This window comes from Cygnus olor, chromosome 1, assembly GCF_009769625.2.
Source record: "Cygnus olor isolate bCygOlo1 chromosome 1, bCygOlo1.pri.v2, whole genome shotgun sequence".
Lineage (NCBI taxonomy): Eukaryota > Metazoa > Chordata > Aves > Anseriformes > Anatidae > Cygnus > Cygnus olor.
In genome coordinates this window covers 208174017-208194502 of record NC_049169.1, presented here as the reverse complement: position 1 = coordinate 208194502, position 20486 = coordinate 208174017, and the positions used below count along the sequence as shown (strand labels likewise).

General features: G+C 52.9%; 3 protein-coding genes across 4 annotated transcripts in view; 1 reads left to right on the top strand and 2 right to left on the bottom strand.

The window, feature by feature from the left end:
* Positions 1-3107: 3107 nt before the first annotated feature.
* Positions 3108-5341, bottom strand: LOC121076839 (transmembrane protease serine 13-like). The gene is made up of 3 exons (XM_040571492.1): positions 5334-5341; positions 4694-5046; positions 3108-3526 (listed from the first exon to the last, which is right to left on the bottom strand). Exons 1-3 carry the CDS (start codon positions 5339-5341, stop codon positions 3396-3398), a joined length of 492 nt encoding a protein of 163 aa, XP_040427426.1. The 3' UTR covers positions 3108-3395.
* Positions 5194-7316, top strand: TPBGL (trophoblast glycoprotein like). Its single transcript, XM_040532521.1, is given in 4 exon segments — positions 5194-5881; positions 5883-5992; positions 5995-6045; positions 6048-7316. Coding segments are annotated over 4 exon segments (1092 nt in total). The 5' UTR covers positions 5194-5339; the 3' UTR covers positions 6437-7316.
* Positions 7317-12702: 5386 nt separating this feature from the next.
* The window catches only part of PGM2L1 (phosphoglucomutase 2 like 1), a 36948-nt gene continuing 29164 nt past the window's right edge, over positions 12703-20486 (bottom strand). For both annotated transcript variants that reach the window (XM_040531060.1, XM_040530982.1), the window contains exons 11-14: positions 20307-20436; positions 19583-19772; positions 19354-19487; positions 12703-17258 (exon numbers count right to left, since the gene is read on the bottom strand). In XM_040531060.1, coding sequence (XP_040386994.1) covers positions 17156-17258; positions 19354-19487; positions 19583-19772; positions 20307-20436 — 557 coding nt within the window. In that variant the 3' untranslated portion in view covers positions 12703-17155. The remainder of the gene's footprint in view (positions 17259-19353; positions 19488-19582; positions 19773-20306; positions 20437-20486) is intronic.

Below are 20486 nucleotides of genomic sequence, written 5' to 3'. Positions count from 1 at the left end.
TGGCCAACCCCATCCTCCCATCCACATCCCAACTGGGTGTTGCCTTCTCCAGCACCACTGCGTCCTGGGGGTCTGCAAGGCATGGGGAGAGGCAAAAGACAACAACTGGGCAGCAGAAGTGCTACCAAAACTATTTCACACTGGGACACACTGCCCTGTGGTCCCCCACAGCTCCAACCCAGTGCCCTGCATCAATCCTCCAGCTTCCTACAGCTCTGTGGAGAATTTACGGGATGCCCTGAGATGCATCACTCTGCCTGTCCAGGCACTGGTCAGACCTTGAGCATCACCTCTTTGCAAGGGGCAAAACCACACAATTACCCCATGGCTACTGTTACTGCGTTGGGTTTGCGGGTACCCAACCCTGCAAGCCTCCCAAATCCCATCCCTGTGCCTCAGTGCGCAGATCCCATTAAAGCCAGATGGATGATGCCATCCTCCCCCGTCCTCCCTGCAGAAGCAGATCGACTTCCGAGCTGTTTTGCAGGTGGCCAACGTCCTGTGCCAGCACCTGCAGGGCGCCATTGGGCTTTTCTTGGGATCACACTGCTCCTTTTAGTGCAGGGCAAGACCCCGATGTGCAGACCCAGGCTGGAGAGCTCTGACCGACCCCAGCCCACAATTATCCTGTAACCTCAGTAATGGAGTGTCCCCTCCGTGAACAATCCCTGCAGCACCATAATGAAACATCTCTTCCTCTCGGCCCTCGGGTGGGTGTCTCCGCTGTGCCCGGCTCTCCCCATCCATCCCCGCCATCCCTGGGACTGCCTGTGGGACAGCCCCGTTTGACCCCATCCCTCTGGGTCCACATCCCCACAGCACTGGGGCCACCCTGGAGCTGTGGGGTGGGTGACACATGACAGATTCCCATTGCCCCTGTGCCCGAGGGGAATAAACCTCCCAAATCGCACGGCTCCTGCGATGGAGGGCACGATGGAGAGGACTGCGACTCCTTGGGAGGTCAGCAGGCAAAAATGCTGATGAAAGTAAATCCAGCACACCGTTGGGAGGAAGATGTGCCCTCCGGACTATTTTTGGCTTGTTTTTCTAACTATGGAGCCACTGATCTATGATATTGTCGCTGCTGTGACTAAGGGCTCTGCAGTTGGAATCGCATCAAACAGGAGTTGGAAAGAGGGCAGCGCGAGTCCCGGGGGACCGGTAATGGGAGGAGAGCCCTTCACCTCCTGTTTACACTTTAATGCCCATGCAGGTAATTCATTATTTATTGCTAATGTATTTATAGAGCATTACTAGCACGCACGGTGCTTTGCAGACATCTGGGGGAAAGGTCCCCCCTCCCTCGGCTCTCGCGGCACAAACGGCGCGGTTAAACAAAGCCCCGGCTCTGCTGACCCGTTGTCTTTGTACCAAAGCCCTGCTGCTTTTGCCCTGAGATGGAGGAGCCTCCTCTCCCTCCTGGGCTTGTGACATTTCCAGAGGTGCCTTTTTGCTGCTGGCTTGCTGCAGCAAAAAGCATGCATGCGATGTCCAGGACACGCGCCAAAGCCAAGCCTGGCTGCGGGCACCCAAAGCGCCCGCTCCCGGCACCCATCGAGCCGCAGCCTTGTTCTCGAAGCAGGGGCTGCAACACAGCAAAACATCATGGGCAGGACCAGGATTTCATTTATTTCGGCGTGAAAAGCCACGGTGGTGCTCCCAGGGCCCGCACCCAGCTGCTCCGTGCAGTTTGCAGGTCCCGAGTTGCTCCCAAGTTGCTCCAGTGCCTCTGCCCTCGGCACCTCTCCGTCTCCCCAGCCCTGCAAACGGACTGCATGGGACTGCCCCAGCCTGCCTGCCTGCAAGTGGCTCTGCAAGCCCGGAATATTTACACGCAAAATCTTCGATACCATCCTAAAATATGCACCCCTTAGCACAATACATCCAACCCCACCCAGGCGCTGATGAATCAAAGAGCAGAAGCACCGTGGGCTGGGAGCGATACCCAGAGGACGGGCAGTGGCCGTGCCCCCATAACGACCCTCACCCTCCTCGAACCAGTGGTGAAGGGATGCTGGTGCTGCTGGCGATGCGAGGAGGTCCCGGGTGACCGCCGTGCCTGGGACGAGCTCGTGCCTGCAGTGATAAGTGGAGATCAGCCACCGGGACATGCTGGCCACGTGTTTTGTTCCCCCATCCCCGCTGCCTTTCGTTCCCCGCTTCTTATCTGCGCCCGCTGAGCCAGGGGAAGGCTCCTCAGGGGACACCGCTTGGCCATGGGGCATGGCCCAGTGTCCGGACCCAGCCCCAGCGCCCATCGGGTCCCTGCACCACACCAGAGCAAAGCACAAAGCCTCAAACCTTCCCCCAGGTTCTTCTCCTGCCTCCTGAGCTGGGCTAAAGCAGAATTTTACAAAAGTTTTTGTGATCAAGCAGAAAGGAAGGGAAGTCAGCTAGGATGCAGCCAAACCTGAAACAAAATTTTCATTTCAGTGCAGCCTTTTGCAAACACAGGTGGAAGGGTTTTTCGAAGTGAAAGGTGGGTTGTTAGCAACGGCTTCACCTGGAGCGGTCACAGCAAAACACTCATTTTCCAGCATTTTTCTCACTCCTCATTTTCCAGCATTCTTTTAAGGAGCCTTCTGCAGGGAAAGGAGCAATTCCAGTGTCATGGGTGTGAATTTCAGTGCATTAAAATGACCCAGCTCACACCGCTATCCCGACTGTCACGTCAGCTCTTCTCCACCTCCCAAGCCTTGCACGAGGCTCTGCCACCTTCCCCAGTGCAAAAAACAATTTCCTCATTGCACTCACGGAGCAAGACTTGAAAATGTGCCCAGGAGCAGCACAGAGGCCATAAGATGATTTTTTTTTAAATCACCTTTTATGTCTTTGGATCTTCCCCTGTAAGAGACAAGGGGCAATGTACGTTGCTGATGGCCTGTTTAAGGCTGGCCAGCACTGAAAGCGTTTCTACGACACCTCCGGTCATAGAAACCTCAGCCCAAAGTGCTGCCCACAAACCATGAGGAAAATGCAAGAAAACCCGTGGAAAGTTAGAGCTGGAGGCCTGGGGCATGTGGGGAGGAGGAGAGAGCCTTCAGCCTCGTTTGGCAGCAGCAGCAGGCAGGGAAAGCCAAAAAAAAAAGCAACAGTGGTGGCAAAAAATGGGCGTCAGAGGGCTCCAGGGCTGGACCCACATCCCTGGGATGCAGCCCCCAAAGTACCATGGGCATTGTCAAGGTGGGGAAGGGGAGGCAATGCCACAGAGCTGGTGGCACAAGCCTTCAATTCTCTTTGGAAGCCTTGGGAAGAGAATGTGATGGTCCGGATCAATTTGTTGGGAGCACCTTGCATCAACCCCAACCTAAATCTCATCGCAAGGACACGGGGATGCTGTGAAAAAGGACATGACAGTACACATGTGCGGCCAACGGGACGGCCAGGCAGATCATTCACCCCAAAGTGCCCCATCCGCCTGGGGGATGGAGGAAGACGGGGGTGTCCTCGGGGTGCCGGAGGCTCAGCTTTGGGCTTTGCACCTCGGGAAAGCTACGGCCCATGGAGGGAGGCCAGGGAACAGCAGCTGCAAAAGGAAAGGGGAAAGGGTGAATTCCACACCCGCAGCTGGGTCCTGAGATGGTTTGGGGCTGGACCAGGTGGGAGCACGGAGCAGAGCACGCTGGCTGCACACGTCGGGCTCCCCGTCCTTCAGAGCGAGAGCAGACTTTCTTGTGCTTAAATAATTCACAGCATAAAATATTTGATGTATTCCTGAACCTATTTCCCCCTGCTACCCCTCCCGCGAGCTCACTGGCTTTCTCTGGCTGCCGTTGTTTGCTGTCACTTTAAATATAGGATTTGTCCTTCTGACAGCCCGATATAGGTGGCCGGGAGCAGCTGGAGCAGGCGCAAGCCACCCGCTCACACCAGCATCCAAAATGCACCCGGTCCCTGCAGAATCCAGGGGACATTCAGGGAGAGGGAATCCCGATGGGGAAAAAATCCTATGGGGAAAAAGAATTAAAAGCACAGGGTGTGAGATCAGGGCAGGGAAGAGCAGAAAGCCAAGATGCGAGAGAAAAATCCAAATCTGCCCAAACTGGGGGGTTATTATTGCAACCCCAACTCAGGTCCCTGGAGGTTTGTAGGCACTTAAAGGGGTCCAGCACCCACCCCCTGCCCCCTGGGATGCTCGGTGAGCAGCCAGCTCCTGGTTCTGCACCCGAAATACCCAGTGTCGATCCCAGAGCCGTGCCCCATGGCCAGTGGCTTGTGTCCCCTTCCCCAGCCTCAGCAGCCCCCAGCCCTGGCAAGACCGAGGCAGGCTTTGCAGGTAGGAGCTCTTATTAGACCAGCTGGTACAATAAGGAAGGGGAAAATAAATAAAATAAAATAAAATAAAATAAAATAAAATAAAATAAAAAAAAAAAAATAAAATAAAAAAATAAAAGCCGGGAGGAGATAACGGAGCCCAATGCTAGCTGTTTTATTTTGAGTGCCCGATAGCAGCCGCCGCTCTCCGGGCTGCGGGGCTCGGGGATGCTGCGGGGAGCTGGGGACACCCCGGGACGGAGGGACCGGGATGGCCCCGAACCGCCCCCCCCGGCTTGAAGGGGGCCGGGACAGCCCCCGGCAATTCCCTGGGCTGCGAAAAGCCGGGACAGCCCCAACCCTGCCCGCGGTGGAAGGGGACCGGGACAGCCCCGGGACGCTCCCCGAGCTGGGAGGGATCTGCGAGCAGCCCCTTTACCGAGCCGAGCCGGGCTGAGCCGAGACACCTTGAAACGAGCCGGGCTGAACCGAGCCGGGCTGAGTCGAGCCAGGCTGATCCGAGATATGTTGAACCGAGGCGGGCTGAACCGAACCGGGTTGAACCGAGCCGCTCTGAACCGAGACACGTTGAACTGAGCCGGGCTGAACCGAGCCAGGCTGAACCGAGCCGGGCTGAACCGAGACACGTTGAACTGAGCCGGGCTGAACCGAGCCAGGCTGAACCGAGCCGGGCTGAACCGAGACACGTTGAACTGAGCCGGGCTGAACGGAACCGGGCTGAGCCGAGCCGGGCAGCAGCGGCACCGCACCCCCGACGGCAGCTGCCCGCCGCTCTCCCCCCCCGCCCAGCCCGCAGCGTCCGGCAGCCCCCGTCCTCCCCCTCCTCTCTCCTCCTCTTCCTCCCCCCCTCCCTCCCCCCTCTCTCCCCCTCTCCTTCCTCCCCTCCTCCTTCCTCCTCCTCCCGCCCCCAGCCCGATTTGGGCAGCGGCGCGCCCGGCGCTTACAGCAGAGCCGCCGGCTGCGGGCAGCGAGCTGCGGAGCCTGCTCGGTCCCGGGGGGGCAGGAAGGGAGGCAGCTCGGCGGCCCCCCCGGCCCGGCCCGGCCCGGACCCCCCCCACCCCTGCATGCCCGGGTGCCGAGCATGGCCCGCAGGCAGGCGCGGGCGGCGGGGGCGCTGGCTGCCCTGGCTGGGGCTCGCCCTGCTGCCCCTGGCCGTGCCCCCGCCGCCGCCCCCGGGGGCTGCCCGTCCCCTGCTACTGCGTGGCCACCCCGAGCTGGTGCAGTGCCGCTACGAGCGGCTGGACGAGCCGCCGAGGGAGCTGCCGGCCTCCGTGCACAACCTGAGCATCGCCGGCAGCAACCTGAGCGTGCTGCGCAGAGCCGCCTTCGCCGCCCGTCCGCTGCCCGACCTCCGCCTGCTCCGCCTGCACCACGACAACATCCAGGCCATCGAGGACATGGCCCTGCAGGGGCTGCCGGCCTTGCGGACCCTCGACCTGAGCCACAACCCTTTGCTCTCGGTGGCTTCGGGCGCCTTCGCGGGCGCCCCGCTGCTGCGCACGCTGCAGCTCAACCAGGCGCTGCTGGCCGCCCCGCTGGAGGAGCAGCTCGCCTCGGCGCTGCGCAACCTCAGCCTGCGGCGCCTGGAGCTGGCGGGCAACGAGCTGGGCGCTGCCGACCACCCTGCTGCCCGCCGGCCTGGAGGAGCTGGACCTCCGCAACAACTCGCTGCAGCGGCTGGCGGCCGCCGAGCTGCGTAGCTTGGAGGCGCCGGGGCTGGGGGGCTGCGGGTGTCCCTGGGAGCCAACCCGCTGCGCTGCGACTGCGCCCTGCGCCGCTGCTGGCTTGGCTGCGCTCCGCCGCCGCCCGCGTGCCCGACGCTCGAAGCCTGCGCTGCGCCGGGCCTCCTGCGCTGCGCGGGGCCTCGCTGCTGCGCCTGCGGCCCGAAGGGTTGGGCTGCGCGGCCTCCGAGGGCGGCGAGGCCGGGAGGCTGGAGACGGCCTCCTACGTCTTCTTCGGCATCGTGCTGGCCCTCATCGGCATCGTCTTCCTCATGGTGCTCTACCTGAACCGCCGCGGCATCAAGCGCTGGCTGCACAACCTGCGGGAAGCCTGCCGCGACCAGATGGAGGGCTACCACTACCGCTACGAGCAGGACGCCGATCCACGCCGCGCCAGCGCCGCCGGCCCCCTGGCCTCTGACGGCACCCCCGGCCTCTGACGGCACCCCAAAATCCACCATCACGCTGCCCCTCGACGCCTCCATCCCCGGCATCCTCCCCGACCCCATCCTGGTGCCACGGCACCGCTCCGGAGGCAGAGCCACCCCTGGGGATGCTGCGCGTGCCCATGTTGGGATGCGTCCAAGCGGGCAGCATCGCCCCTCGGAGGGCTCCGGACTGGCTCGCCCCCACACCCTGCTCCATCCCATCCCAATGGGACAGATCCTCTCCCCTGTCCCCATGCACGTGCGGGCAAAGTGAGGGCTGGGACAGAGCCCCGGTGGCACCGTCAATTAGGAGCCGCTCCCCGCACGTCCTCCCCACGCCGGTCCCCGTGTCGGACTCGCAGCGCACACGTGAGTGTTGGGCACGTCCCGGGGAGCTGCGGGCCATACCTGAAACTGTCCTGGACGTTCCCGGAGCCGGACTCGACTTTGACCATGTACAGCTCTTTCCTATTAGATTTGTATTTGACTAAGGCGAAACTTGGCTTGATTGCTCCTTTTTTTTTTCCCCCCCTTTTTGTTCTTGCTCCACACCTGGAGGAAAAAGCACGGGCCAGCTGCTCTCCCTGAGTAACAACGTGCTTTTCCGAGCCCATTGACCGATTTTCCTTTGTTTGACAACCACTTCCATTTCTTTCCAGGCACAAAACAATGCAGCCGTGTGGGAATCGCCTCTGCGGGCTGCGTGCATGTTCCCCGGGGCACGCGGGGGCAGCTCTTTTTGGACTCTAACCCATCTCCTAGACTAGGCTGTCTCAGCACTTCGTAATTTAAAACGAGCGAAGCAAAAGCTCCAGCTCTAGTGCACCTGCCCGTGTTTGCTTTAGAACCGTGCCTGTTACTATATCCTACAGCAAATATATTGAAAGCTGCATCCCTTGTATCGTCTATCTATCGTCTAAAGCTTCTTGCAGGGGGTTCCGGATATCCGCTGGTTATTGCGGTTGGTTCTCCAGAGGCAGGCGGGCAGCTGCGGGCTCCCTGGAAGCACAGAGTTTTGCTGGTGCTCGCAAACTTCTTTCTGGGCTGCTTCGGGGAGGCAGAGCGTTTTTGTGGGGTTTGTGCACGGAGCTCAGTCTCTGCCCTTCCTGGTTAGGGAGGCAGGGGCTTGCTAAATCACCCAGATAGCAGCTTTCCAAAGCAATTTTGCGCTCTGGAGTATTTGTTCCATAATTCATGAGCCACCTGGGTCTGCTGAGCACCTACAGCTGCAGGGAGAACCAGCGCGGGGCTGCGGCTCGCAGGGTTTCCAAATGAAGCTGTAGCTCGTGCAAAGTGGCTCCTTAAAATGCTGTGCCCGGAGGCTCAGCATCCTCGGAGGGCTGGGGACATCCTCAGCGCGTCCTCGGTGCCGCGCCGGGAGCGGTGCCCGTACTGCCGGCTGCTTCGGGATGCTGGGCACCACTGCTGGTTTTGCAGGGAGCAGCAGGTACGCAGTGTGTCGGGCTTGTAAATAAGAAAAGGAAGCTGCTGGGTGTGTTCTGGGGGCTTTCTGGTCCCCTGGAGCGTGCATGTGTGTGTGTGTGTGTGTGTGTGTGTGTGTACTCGGCTCTGCGCCGGGCAGTTCATCCAGCGGAACTCTGCCAAGGGGCAGCACAATCTTTCTGTGCCCAGAGCCCCGGGAAGGACAGGATCTGGTGCACGGTGCTTTGCATTTCCTCCCTTTGCATTTTCTCCCCTTGTATTTTCCCCTTTTGTAAGCCCGGTGCTGAGGAGGTGAGCCGGTAAGGGACAGGAGAGCTGGTGCAGAGAGGTGGATGAGTGCCGAGCCGGGTGTCCTGGCTGCATTCATGCAGGGAAAGGCGCTGCGGGTCAAACCGAGCTTACTGGGGGCTTTGGGCTGGTCCTGCGAGCAGGAGCTGGTCCCACACTAGAGCCGGGGCTCTGCAGAGGGTCCTGGCTCTGCGTTGATCCCGAGGAAAACCCCAGTTTGGTGCCTGCGCAGCTCAGCCCATCTGAGATGAGTTGCTCCTGCAGAAACCTGTCACTTTTCAGGGATCTTTCCAGAGGAGATTTCTTTCTATCCCAGGACCCTGCGGGCTCTGGCCCCGTCCCCACCACCCCATGCGATGAATTACTGGGGATATTTGGAGAGGAGAAATCCCAGCCCCCGTTCCTTGTCCTCTTTCCCACCTCATCCCCTGTTTTCCCACCCCTGCAAATCCCCCGTGCAGCCAAAACACGGTGCCCGAGCAATAAAAGGGGCGAGCGGGTGGATTTGCACACCTGGCCGCAAACCCTCCAGGGCAGCAATGACCTGGTCCCCCCCCTGCTTTTGCACAGCAGGGCACGGGGGGGGAACTTCGGACTGTTTTTACTACTGGGGACACGGGGGAGGCGATGCAGGCGGGCTGAACAACCCTCGGACCGTGCGCGACTGGTGCCAATGTCCCGGGTTGGTTTCGTGGAGAGGGCACGGGGATGTCTCACGAGGGGGGTGACTCCTGCCCCAAAACCCTTTGGCAAAGGCTGTCCGGAAACACTGTGCCCCCCCATCCCTGAGCGTGCAGAGCCCGTGGGGTGCGTGCAATGCCCCCCAGAGAGGGCAGAGCCCCTTAAGCCCAGGGAGGCAGGTGGGCGAACACGGGGTGCAAGCGGTTGGGTAATTAACCAGCTGGAGGAGGTAATTCTCATGGCTTGTTAGCATAAACATTGTTCTACACAGCTCATAGCCCACGGGTGATAATCCAGGAGGATTATAACCCATGGCGGGGCCTGCTGGCAGATCTCGGATTAGGGAGATGAAGACTTGTCGGCCAAACGAGGCTCAAAAACGTGCTTTTTGGTTGCAATAAACCCAGAGGTGCGCTGAGAGGGCTGGGATTGCCGCGATGTTTCTGCACGGGGCCTTTCTGCCGAGGGCTCTGCGAGGCTGACGACAACCTCCCCGTGGCTCTCAGCACCCCGAGGCTCCAGCCCCAACTGTTTATAAGCCAGCAGTGCTCCAAGACCCAGCACGGGCTCCCAGATTTGGTTTTCCTCCCTTTTTTCCCTCCCCACGCATCCTGGTGTGTTGTCGGTGCTCGGGGCTGCATGGTTTGGCGAATCCCTGCCCCGAGATCCGTCTGGTTTGTACACAGTACCGTCAGTTTTCCCTTGCTGGCTGGCTGCAAGGCAGGCCCTGAAATGGGGCAAAAACAGTGTTTTTGGAGCTGCCTGAATGAATCCAGGATGGGACCCAAGGGGCTGTGCAGGACAGGATAGATCAGGGCTGTTACCGTGTGCCCAAGGTCGGCGCAGCCCCTGATGCTGCTCTCAGGGTCTCTAGGGCAGTGAGGAAAATCACCCTGGGGAAGGGAGAGAGAATGGTGGCAAACTGGATGAAAATCGCACTGACTGGTGCTGCTGAGCTTGCTCCAGAGGGTCGTCCGTAGCCGCATTCCTGGGACCTGGCATTTTAATTAGTAGGACTGGGTACAGCTGGGGATGGAGGCTCCTGCCGAGCACCGACACGCTCAGCACAGACGATAGACCCTGTTAGTAGGGCACCACGGGGGTGGCGGGGACAGGCAGGATTGTCCCTTGGGCACCCAGGAGCAGCGGGAGCTGGGTTGAGGGTGCAGCTCCCACCCCCCCCCCCCCCGGAGCCTGAACCCTGGGGACTCCCTCTGCACCCTAGGGTGCCCCCCAGCCCCACGGCCTCGTGGCTCCTCCTGGCACAAGGGTCCCCAGCGCGGGGGCCACTTCATCCCCTGCATGCCCAACACCAACCAGTGCCAAGGATGGAAATTTCCTACATTTCACCCATAAAAAGCCCTAAAACCCTAAAAAATAGGTGGGCTGCCCTACCCCACTGCTTTCAGTGCAGCCAGGTCCCTCCTGCAGCTGGAGATCGGCTCCTCGGGGGGCTCGTGCACCTCCAGGGGCTTTCACCTAATCCTGGCTGAGTACAAGGACGGGTTTCCAGTAACCTCCCCCAGTCTGGCTCACCTTCCAAAAATCACCTGAGTTTTAGGTTGTTCTCGAGCTTGTTCTTGGCACACGGGGGACAGGTGGGATGCTGGGGATGGGAGAGAAGCTGATGGGATGGAGGTGATGCAGGGGCTATAACCTGGCTGCCGCATGTCCCCGTGCCACCAGGCTCCCCCCGGTCGCTTGCAGAGCAGGGAAGAGCAGCTTCGAGGGGGTTTGGGCAGCACGGGGCCCTGCTCTTGGGGTTGGGACAGGGCCACGGGCACGCTGCAGGCAGGGGAGGTTCTCGGGATCAGCCCTGTGTCCCAAGCCTGGAGATGCTGCTGGGCACGGGCAGGATCAGCCCCGCTCTGACCCCGACCCCGTTGTGAACAGACCCGTCCAGCACCAAAGCAGATTTCCCTCCGCTGTTTGAAGGGAGCTGGCGCAGGAAGAGGATTATTTCATCAGCTAAACCAAGCTTTTGGCCACCCAAAGCGGACAGTTGCTGGGGGACGGCAGCGGGGGGGCTCAGCACCCCTCCAGGCACTGCCCTGGCCCAGCTCAGGATTTGACCCGGGACCCTGGGGCTCTCCAGGGAGCACATCCTGAGTGGTGCAGAGCCCTAGCAGGCAGGTTGCTTCAGCAGCACCTTGTGCCCGGGTAGGAGGACACCAGGAGGAGTTTGGGCCCCCATCAGCCGGACCTGGAGGAGGAGGCAGGAGCTGGCAGCAGGACACGGAGCATTTACCTCTCGGGGCTGTGCTGGTGCCAAAATTTCCAGGCTCTCCATCTCCTCGCCCAGCAAAGCGTTGCGGTGAGGGCTGGGGCACGGGGCTGGTGCTGTTCCTGGGAAAGACAGACTTATTCAGCAGGAATTAGGACAGAAGAGCCTGGCCCCGGGGTCCTCCCCTCCCTGCTGAACCGTGCCTGGCCTCTCCGTACCCCAAAACCCCGGCCAGGCCCCGGCTGCCCCCGCACCCCAAGGAGGGTTCAGCACCCAGCGGGGCCCCGGTCCCTTGGCACAGGCTGCTGGGGGACATCCAGCGCCTGCTCCCGCAACTACAGAGGGGTGGAGGGAGGGAAGAGGGAAGGAAACCCGCAGAGGCTCAGCCCCATCCTGCCAGCTCCTGTCCTGGTCCCTGCCCTGCGACCCGCAGCCAGGGGGGCTCCCCTTTCCCCCCCACCCATCTGACCCCTCTGTCTGCGCACCCCATAAACACTTTTTTTTTTTTTTTTTTTTAATAGCCCCGAAGCTCTCAGAGGGGTCCTGAAGTCTCTCCCTAGAAGGCTGCACTGTCAGCACGGCGGATAATTCGGGGCTAATTTTGGTGAGCTGGGGGGAGGACGGGGGGCCAGAGCAGGGAGCAGAGGGGGTTCAAGCCTTGGGAAGCGGGGAAAAGGAACGATTCCTGAGCAGACGTCTCGGGGATGAGGTCTGCAGCCATCCCTGAAGGGATGCAGGAACCCTCCTGGGTGTGATGCTGTGCCCCTATTTTATACCAACCTTCGCTTTTTAAAGAAGCCTTAAAATACAGGATTTGTATTTGTACAATACGTACTTGTAGGCTGCAGGCTCACAAACAGCCTCTCCCTCCCCTCACCAGCTCCCTGCTGGGCTGTTAATGTTCCTAGAACAAACTCGCCCCAAAACATCAGCTTCTCCAACTGCTGTGGCCCCAAATGTTCTCCTAAGCCCGCACGCGATCAATTTGCATCTTTCCTGAATCATGGTCCCCTTGGTCTCCTCTTTATGTCATATATCCCAGCCTTTTTCTCTCCCGCATTTATGAAGACAGTGCCTTAAATTATCCTGAGTAATCAGGAGCTGCAGACATGGGGCACTGTTTCTTCCTCTTGATTCCTGCCTAAAAAAGGAGGGGAAAAAAAAACCCAAACCCTCACGTTTATATACACGGCACCCACCAGAGCCTCTCCCCCATCCTTGGGCTGCCCCGAAGCCACCCTCTGCCTCGCACAGCCACAGCTTGGTCCTGAGCTCGGTTCTCCTCCTGCCTGCTGCGGGTGGCGTCAGGGGTAAGGGGCGGCATCAGTCCCCGGTGCTCTGCCTGGGGCACCTTCAGTGCTGAGCCCCTGGGGAATGGCGTCGCGGTTTACAGATCCTGCATCGTCAGGAGGGGGAAATCTCCCAACAGCTTTAGGAAACGCTGGTGTCCGCGGGGCTTCGGGTGGCGGGGACCCACCTGCAGCTGGGTGCGAGGATTTCCCACCAACATATTGGACAAATAAAGTCCTCCAGGCGGCACACGGTCCCCGTTCCTATTCCAAGGTGGGAACAGTTACCTGTTAGCTGTTTTGGGGGGCAACAGCGTTTGACTAAAAAACAGAGGAAACAGGAAGGATTGCTACTACGAAGAGAATATTTTTATTACTTATAACACTTCATTCAGCTAAGTCCACATAGCAATACACACAGAAATACTTCAGAAAAGTGCAAATTCTCACTCTATTTGTAATATGCCCTAGTTTTACAGAAGAACAGACACTGGGTAAACAAGAGCACAGATCCAGAACTCCCCAGGACTCTAGGCAAGGGAACAACGCGACTTTGGATACTTCAACCACCTCGTACAAAGCTACTGCTGAGCATGCAGAGGGTGGGGAAGGAGAGCAAGTGTCCTGTGCACCAGGAAGCTGGTGGCAAGACGGACTTCAGTCATCCAAGTGTCACCATGCAAACAGCGCCCTTGCTTAGGTGGGGAAGAACAGATGGGAAAAAGAGGGGAAAGATGAAATAATGACAATAAAGATTTTAAGATTAAAGAGAACATCCACTTCAGTCTTCAACTTTATTCACCAGGGCTCACCGGTCGCAGGAAACATCTCATCTCTGCAGGCACTGGGCCCAGCCCTTCACGGCCCAGCGAAGCCTGGTTCCGAGGTGTCCTGAAGCCAGGCGTGACCACGCCAGGTTATTTGCAAAGGGCTTCATCTGTTTCTCAGACACAGGAGCCCATGTTTAAAGCCTCAGTGCAGAGCTCGCTCAGCATCACCACGGTATTTAAAAACAGAAACCAAACTCCCTAATGCCTCAGGAGCCAAAGAGGAGACACCAAGTGCTACCTGAGTACTGCTACACCGGGGAGCAAGGCCATAGATTTCAACTTGCTTATCTTTAGTGGAGGATCCCCGCAACTGCTTGAGATCGGTCAACAATTGCCCAAGGTGGGTAAAAGACCTCCACGCAGCGGGCACTGCATGTTGTAAGTCACCTCTAGGTCTGAAACAGAAAACCACCGAATTTTAATTCTTATTTGCATCATTTGCAGTGTAAATTAAGTACTTCCCCTCTTTAGAAAAAAAGTTAGGCATTTAAAATGTAGGACATTAGGGGACCTCCTCAAGCAAGATGCCAGATCCCATTCAGCCTAAGGAAAGCCAAGGCTCCCTTCGAGTTGCGTGCTGCTGGGGTCCACGCTGTGGAGAGGGCAAGCGAAGCAGGCTGGCCCCCCATTTAAACAGGGCTCTGCATCAACCGCAAATGCAAAATGGGGGCTACACCACCTCAAGCTTTATGTGGACCTTCCAGTTGAACTCTCCAGTGTTAAACACGTTCCTTCCTTCTCTTCTACACAAGCCTGTTTGACTCATGCCGTGGAAGCATCCTTTAGAGTTGCAGAAGGAAAGACATGAGTACCACTTGAAGCTATTCAAGTCACAGACTGCACACTATATCACAACTAGAATAAAAAAGCTGGCTAGAAGCTCACGGACATCCAACTTTGCCTGGCAAGTTCCCTGTACTTATAAAGTTCCTCTCCTAGGCCCTTGGAAATACAATTTTACCACACATCTAAGTGAGACAGGGATTAAGCCTGTCACATCAAAAAGAGAAAACACAGAATCAATCCCCCCTAAATGCTAAAAAACAATCAGCAGTATGATTGCAGTTTAGGCTGATGACTTGCTGTAGACAAACTTTTAAAGAGCTGCATTTAAACTGGAAGCACCTAGTAAACAACATCCAGAATGTATTTGATCCATCACCTGCTTCCTACTCAAGTTTGAAAAGCTTTTGTTCTTGCCTGAAAAGTAAGAAAGGACAGCCAGGAACTGAAGAAGATTGTGCACAAGCCCAACAAACCAACACGCTGTACAAGAAAGTTACAGGACACTGAAATAAGAGAATTACAGTCCTTCACAGTAAAAGTAAGGGAGACAAGGCAAATGGGAGGAGATAAGGGAAAATAGTTCCTCAAATGGAACAGTATAAATATATCAAACGGTTCAAATATGGTAGGAAAACAAGGGTAGCAGCAGTTTAAGAACAGTAATAGTTACTATACCCTTAAAATACATTCAATATGTTGTGCCTGTTGCTGTCACTCCAAGAGCACTACTACATCTATAACTTACTGCTCAAATCTATCGACGAGGAGAAACGTAGATCCTTAACTCCCTGTGTTTGTCTTTTTACTAAAGATATTTAGATCATGAACAGTAGCCAACTTCTAAGAGCGACGATTTGAAAATATACTCACAATCCTCTTCCATACTGCATTTATAACTCTTGCCTACTGATAAAGCAGACCTCTGGGAAATGGCAGATTCCTGCGCTTTGTAGGAACACAATTGTTAACTCACAAGACAACTCCTATCGCTAACTGCTACAATACACACACGGCTGGCCTCATCTCACACGTTATGCTTTTTTACAGCTTTAACCTTTACTCGTATTCCAAGTGACTTGTTCTCTTTGAGCTACTAGTAGGGTATTTAACAGCAAAATCCAAACCATCCAAGGTTTTGATTCTGCTGCCGGGCGAAGAAATGGCAAGACCTCCTTCGAATTCAGTGCAGAGCAGGAGCCAGGTTCAAACCTTTTTGTGAAAACTGAAGGCAAAGCATCAAAGTTATGCCTGCACTCCTTCTGATACCTACCCAGAGCTGTACAATACAATAAGTATACTCCAAGTGTAAATGCTTTCACCCATTTTCCTCATCACATCAGTCACACGTACAGTCAGGAAAAAAAAAAAGAGGTTTTTGGCATTAGATACATTTCACTCAATTGCAGAACATTTTGGAAACGTTTTCTCTTAAAATAAAAAATAAATAAATATGGGTGGTAAATAAGAATTTGTGCAACACAGACTTTCTGCGGTACATGTACATTCACATTCAGCAAAAATACTTATCCACGGTTATAGTGCAAAGCTTCTATCAGCATGAAATACCCAATACCCGCACAGACAGAGAAACCTTGGTGCTCTTTTAAAGCCATCTAGGTGCAACACATACAAAACCACTCTGCATGGTCCTACAGCATCAAGCTGCAAGGGACAAGAAGATGGAGGACAAGTTTAGATATTTAACAGGGGCAAAGCGATGGCTTTACCTTAAGTGCATCTTAGGTTCTTCTCACGTAACCTTCAATACAGAGCTCAAGTGTTCAGTTTTTAATCTATTTCTTTTCTTTAATTACTGTAAAGAGAATGGACAGATGCCCACAAGATCACTGACTTTATTCTGAAGGCTGTTAGCAATTTGGTAGCAAATGTCAATGAGTATTATTCTCAGTTAATCAATATCCAGTTTTTCCTCAGTGTTGTTTCAGTTGAAGCATCTTCAAGAACTTTCCTATGCCAAAAGATGGCTTTCGTATTTTGAATTGGTAGACATCTACGTGCTTCTGTATCAGTATTACTGTTTTTTTACTGTTTTATCTTTTTTTTTTTTAGAAAAAAGTGATTAAGAGGATCACTTTCTGCTCAAAGATAGAAAATAGTGAGAAGTAAAAATTGTGCCTTAAAAGAATACAGAAGGTAGTTTATAAGATGTGGCAAAAAATAAGATTTAAAAAACAAGATTTAGCAAAAAAAAGTCTCACCTCCATTCTCCCCCCCTCTTTATTTCTTTAAATACATGGACATTATGACTTCAAGCCGTCAAAACCAAAAAAGTCCCAAAAAAGTCACTAACTGGAATTTTCATACAAAGTTACTGAATTTCTGAAACCTTTATTAAAAAAAAAAGTTAAATCCCTTCAAAGATATGAGACAAAAAAAAAACAGCTATAAAGCCTGTAGTAGTTAGAACAGGCAATTTAACCAAGAAATGAACAAGTTTCTACTCCTTTAGAAGCCTTGGAAAGGCACCACGGAACTCAAAAACAGACTGCAAGTGGAACTGCATGTGTTGCCACTATTGTTTCGCTCTCTGGTAAATATTTTAAGATGCACACAGGAAAGAAACACCACACCAAGAGCACCTTTAACAACAGAAGGATACTTAAGTAGCTGAAAAATGTTGTATCGGAACAACTTGTCTAAACAAGATATGCTAAGCACTGAATTCTACTTCAACAGATTTGGAAATTAAGACCTATAAAAACGCCACCAACATCCACGCAGAACAGCTAGGAAGAAGCAGGCTTTTTTTTTTTTGTCAGCTTGGGGTGATCGCTTCCTTCAAACACTACAACTATTCCATTTTAAAGCCTTTTCACACAAGAGATACTGGATACCTGAAATTAGTTTAAGACAAGACCCCGACAACTACAGACAACTGTTTTAAAGCTGCTGCAGCAGTTCATTTGCATTGGTACAGGTCAATTAGTCTTTTGGTCAAAAGAAGAGGAAAGTCTAGGTAATAAATTCCATCCCTCTCTTTCACTTTCTCTGTTTATCCTAGTTTGCTAGCCCAGAGTTCTGACAAAAGGATGCTTCTTCGTTATAGAATAAAAATGTAGCTGCTTGTTTAAACACACATATACACGCACACGTATTCAATCAAGTCCTGTTCTTGGTTCCTTTGTTTGACATAACGCAGTGCAAGCAGTCACGTCTTTAACCAGGAGACCTAAGCGGAGCGCCAGATCAGTCCGTTCTTATCAGGCTCAAGAAAATTCTCAATCAAAGCCCCAATAAGCTTCTGAAGTTCTTCTTCCAGCACGGTTCTGTCACTAGAAAGGGAATAAGACGTCAGAGGTTAACACCAAGCATCTATTTAAAATATAAATTAAAAAATAGCAAGATCTGATGGTGATGGAGTAGTTTTCTTATGTTTCCTACACGGAAAGACTCCAACCTGCTTGCTTTAACAAGCTACTTTCCGGTAGCTTGGTAAATCTGGTGGATTTCTGACAATCGCCACTAGAGGGTGATAATTTTCCCAGCCAAGAGAGCACAGGAACTAACTGCTGCAAAGCCCATGCAAAACTGCTAAGACACTGATTATCCACTGATTAAAAAGTCAGAACGAGCTACTAATAGAAGAGGTAGGTGCCCCATATTCTTCTCTACAGAGTTCAGCTACCCTTCACGGATATGTGGTTGTATTTTGACTGAAATTCAAATTAAGGGGATAGAGTACTCAGGTGAAGTGTCACTGCTCACAATACAACACCCTAACACACTGATACTTTCCCAATTTAAAGCTGTATACTCCCTTTCCTACCCTGGAAGTCTCCCAGGAAGAAGGGGAACTCAGCCCGTTTTTAAAGAGGCAAAACAGGCTTTTTATTTACATGGGCTTTGCTCACGTACAGAACTTGCAATATATCAATGCCCTTCAGGTCACCACCTCCTTTTAAAAATACACCCCAAATGCTGCAACAAAACTGACTTTCCTGATGCTCAGCTTTTAAGAATAATCGATAAACAGAAACTCAGAAATACTTGCAAAGCCATTACGGAGAGAAGTACGTTTTGAAGCACCTAAAGAACATTTTATGCCTTGAACCAGGGAAGCTTGAAAGCTTTTCAATTCCACATTCCAGGTCACGATTGCCATTAACCAGCAGCACTACTGAAATTAGAGGTTGTTGTATTTTGCTGACTTACCAGAACTAACAGCAAAAGCCCAATAGATGCATCAAAGCATCACAAACACTTTGGTTCTCTATCCACTACTCCTACTTGTCTGGCCCTCTGTTAGGTTAGGGGCAGTATTTCCAGCCTTCATTTCTTCCTTGTTGGTGCAGCTGTTTGCCTCAACCATATCTTACCTTTTCTTCAGCAACTGACATCAGATAGTACCTTGCCCGCTTCCAGGTTTATGGAAGCATGTTCCAACTGCATTGAGAGTCTCCCTGCTCACACAAACAAAGCGCATTCCTAGAGCAGACGATCAGCAAGCTCTTACCAGAAGCTTGCATTTATTGGGTAAGAGCTGTAATTCAGAAAACTGGGGCGTAGAACTACCACTTCTGCTGTTATTCCATACTCAGTTCAAAAAGATGATTCAGAAGATGGGCTCTAGCTGTGTTAGACACTTCATGTAGCAATCAACAGGTTTTTTTTTTTTTTTAAACAGGATAATTCAGCATCCTCTGGAAACCTGTCTAGGCATGGACCTGTGCATCCACTCACATCCATATTTTCACAAGCAAAGCCAAACTTCCATTATCCACTGCCTGCCTCTACCTGACCAAAACACGCAGTGATAAAAATACGTTCATCCTGAATTCCTGCCCACAAGTAGAAACAAATACTGAATTAGAGGCTCCTTTGTGCTATTTTCAAGTTCTCTGCTCCATCTCAGCTAGACTGAGAACCTAGGATACTTATCTGCACCTCTGTTTACAGCATTTCAAAAAAGTATGATTTCAAAAACAATTTTTTAACCAAAGAAGCTAAAGCCATGTGGTTATCAAAAGGGGACAGACCTCTAATTACTATCCAGTACCTTGAAACAACACAGCAGACTCCCAAATGCAATAGGAATCCACCTGGGTTTAAGTATACTTGTCAGCAGCAGCACAACTTCCTTACATTTTAATTCCAAGAGAATGAGCAACTGGCTTAATAAAAGAAGTCTCCTACAGTAGCAGATGCTTAAAATTCAATTTTTGGCTTATCCACTATAGATGGAGGGGATCTCTTACGAGCAGGAACGTGCACCACTCTGGCCAGTTAAGAGGCTGGAACAGCCAGCTAAGGCCTCTAAGGAAGCAGCAGCAGCAGAAGAATCCCTCTCCACAGAGGAATTGATGCCTCAGTGCTGTCCTTTCAGCCCGAAGGCACCTTGAAACACATGCACACAGTCCTGCTACTGACCTCTGCTCAGGCAGCGCACACATCTCTGCGTAGTACTTGATCTTTGGTTCTGTTCCACTTGTCCGAAGGGTGGCAACACAACCATTTTGAAATGTAAAAGTGATCATCTGACTGCTTTTACTCACCGGCAGCACCTACACAAACAACAAAACTGTATTACTTTGGGTGTATTTAACTTCCAATCCCTCCAAAAACAGAACCTCTCCTGCAAAAATACTTTGTAACTCACCGATTTCTTATTCGGCTGGCTGCTATCATAGCCAGTGGTAATATCTCGTACGTGTAATATATTGTAAATACCACAAAACTTTGGGTAAGACTGAGGGGCATCAAAGTTCCGAAGCTTCTCAAATATCCTTTTGATAGTAGGAGGATCATAGCACAAGAAATAGGAAGTCTTTGATATGTGATATCCATACCTACAAGAAAGTGATTTTTTTCAGTTAAAAGATTCAGAAGTTTCCTGCATGTTTGGTATCTAAAGTCAGTCCCTGTTTGGAAAAACAACAGAAAAAGAATTCAGCTCTCACAGCTGTGGGAACACAGATATTTATAGGGAAATATTTGGCCTCTGAAGCAGATTTTTTGCATTACTCAGAACATCTCAAGGTATTTTTAAATTCCAGTACAGATTTCAGTTACAAAGAAGTAAAAGCCAACGGTTTAAGACGGAAGTGTGGGTCCCTTTCAACTGAACTAAGAACATCAAGTCCCAGTGCCTGACCACTTCAGGGCTAACCATAAGTTAGAGCATACTATGAAGGGCATTATCCAAATCATCCTCTTGAACAATGACGAGCATGGGACATCAACCACCTCACCAGGAAGCCCATTCCGCTGTTTGAGCACCACCACAGTAAAGAGTCTTTTCCTAGTGTCCAATCTGAACCTCCCCTCATGCCACTACGTCCAGAATAGCTAGATAAAACATATTAATGAAAAACACAACTTACGTTTCATATACCTCAATGAGTTTCTGTGCCAGTGACAGGTTCTTGCTTTCCAGGTAGGTTGCCATTTCAGCTATCACCACAGCTGCACTTACACCGTCTTTATCCAACACTGATGTGCCACACATGAAGCCTAGAAATAAAAACCTGATTGTGGAAAACTAAGTTGACATACTATTATTC

What these genes read in the sequence shown, in the direction of transcription:
- LOC121076839 (XM_040571492.1), bottom strand. An exon ending in GCTCAGCCCGGCTCGGCTCG is followed by an intron (nt 3,527 to 4,693) that starts GTAAAGGGGCTG and finishes TTCCTTTTGCAG; the next exon opens with CTGCTGTTCCCTGGCCTCCC.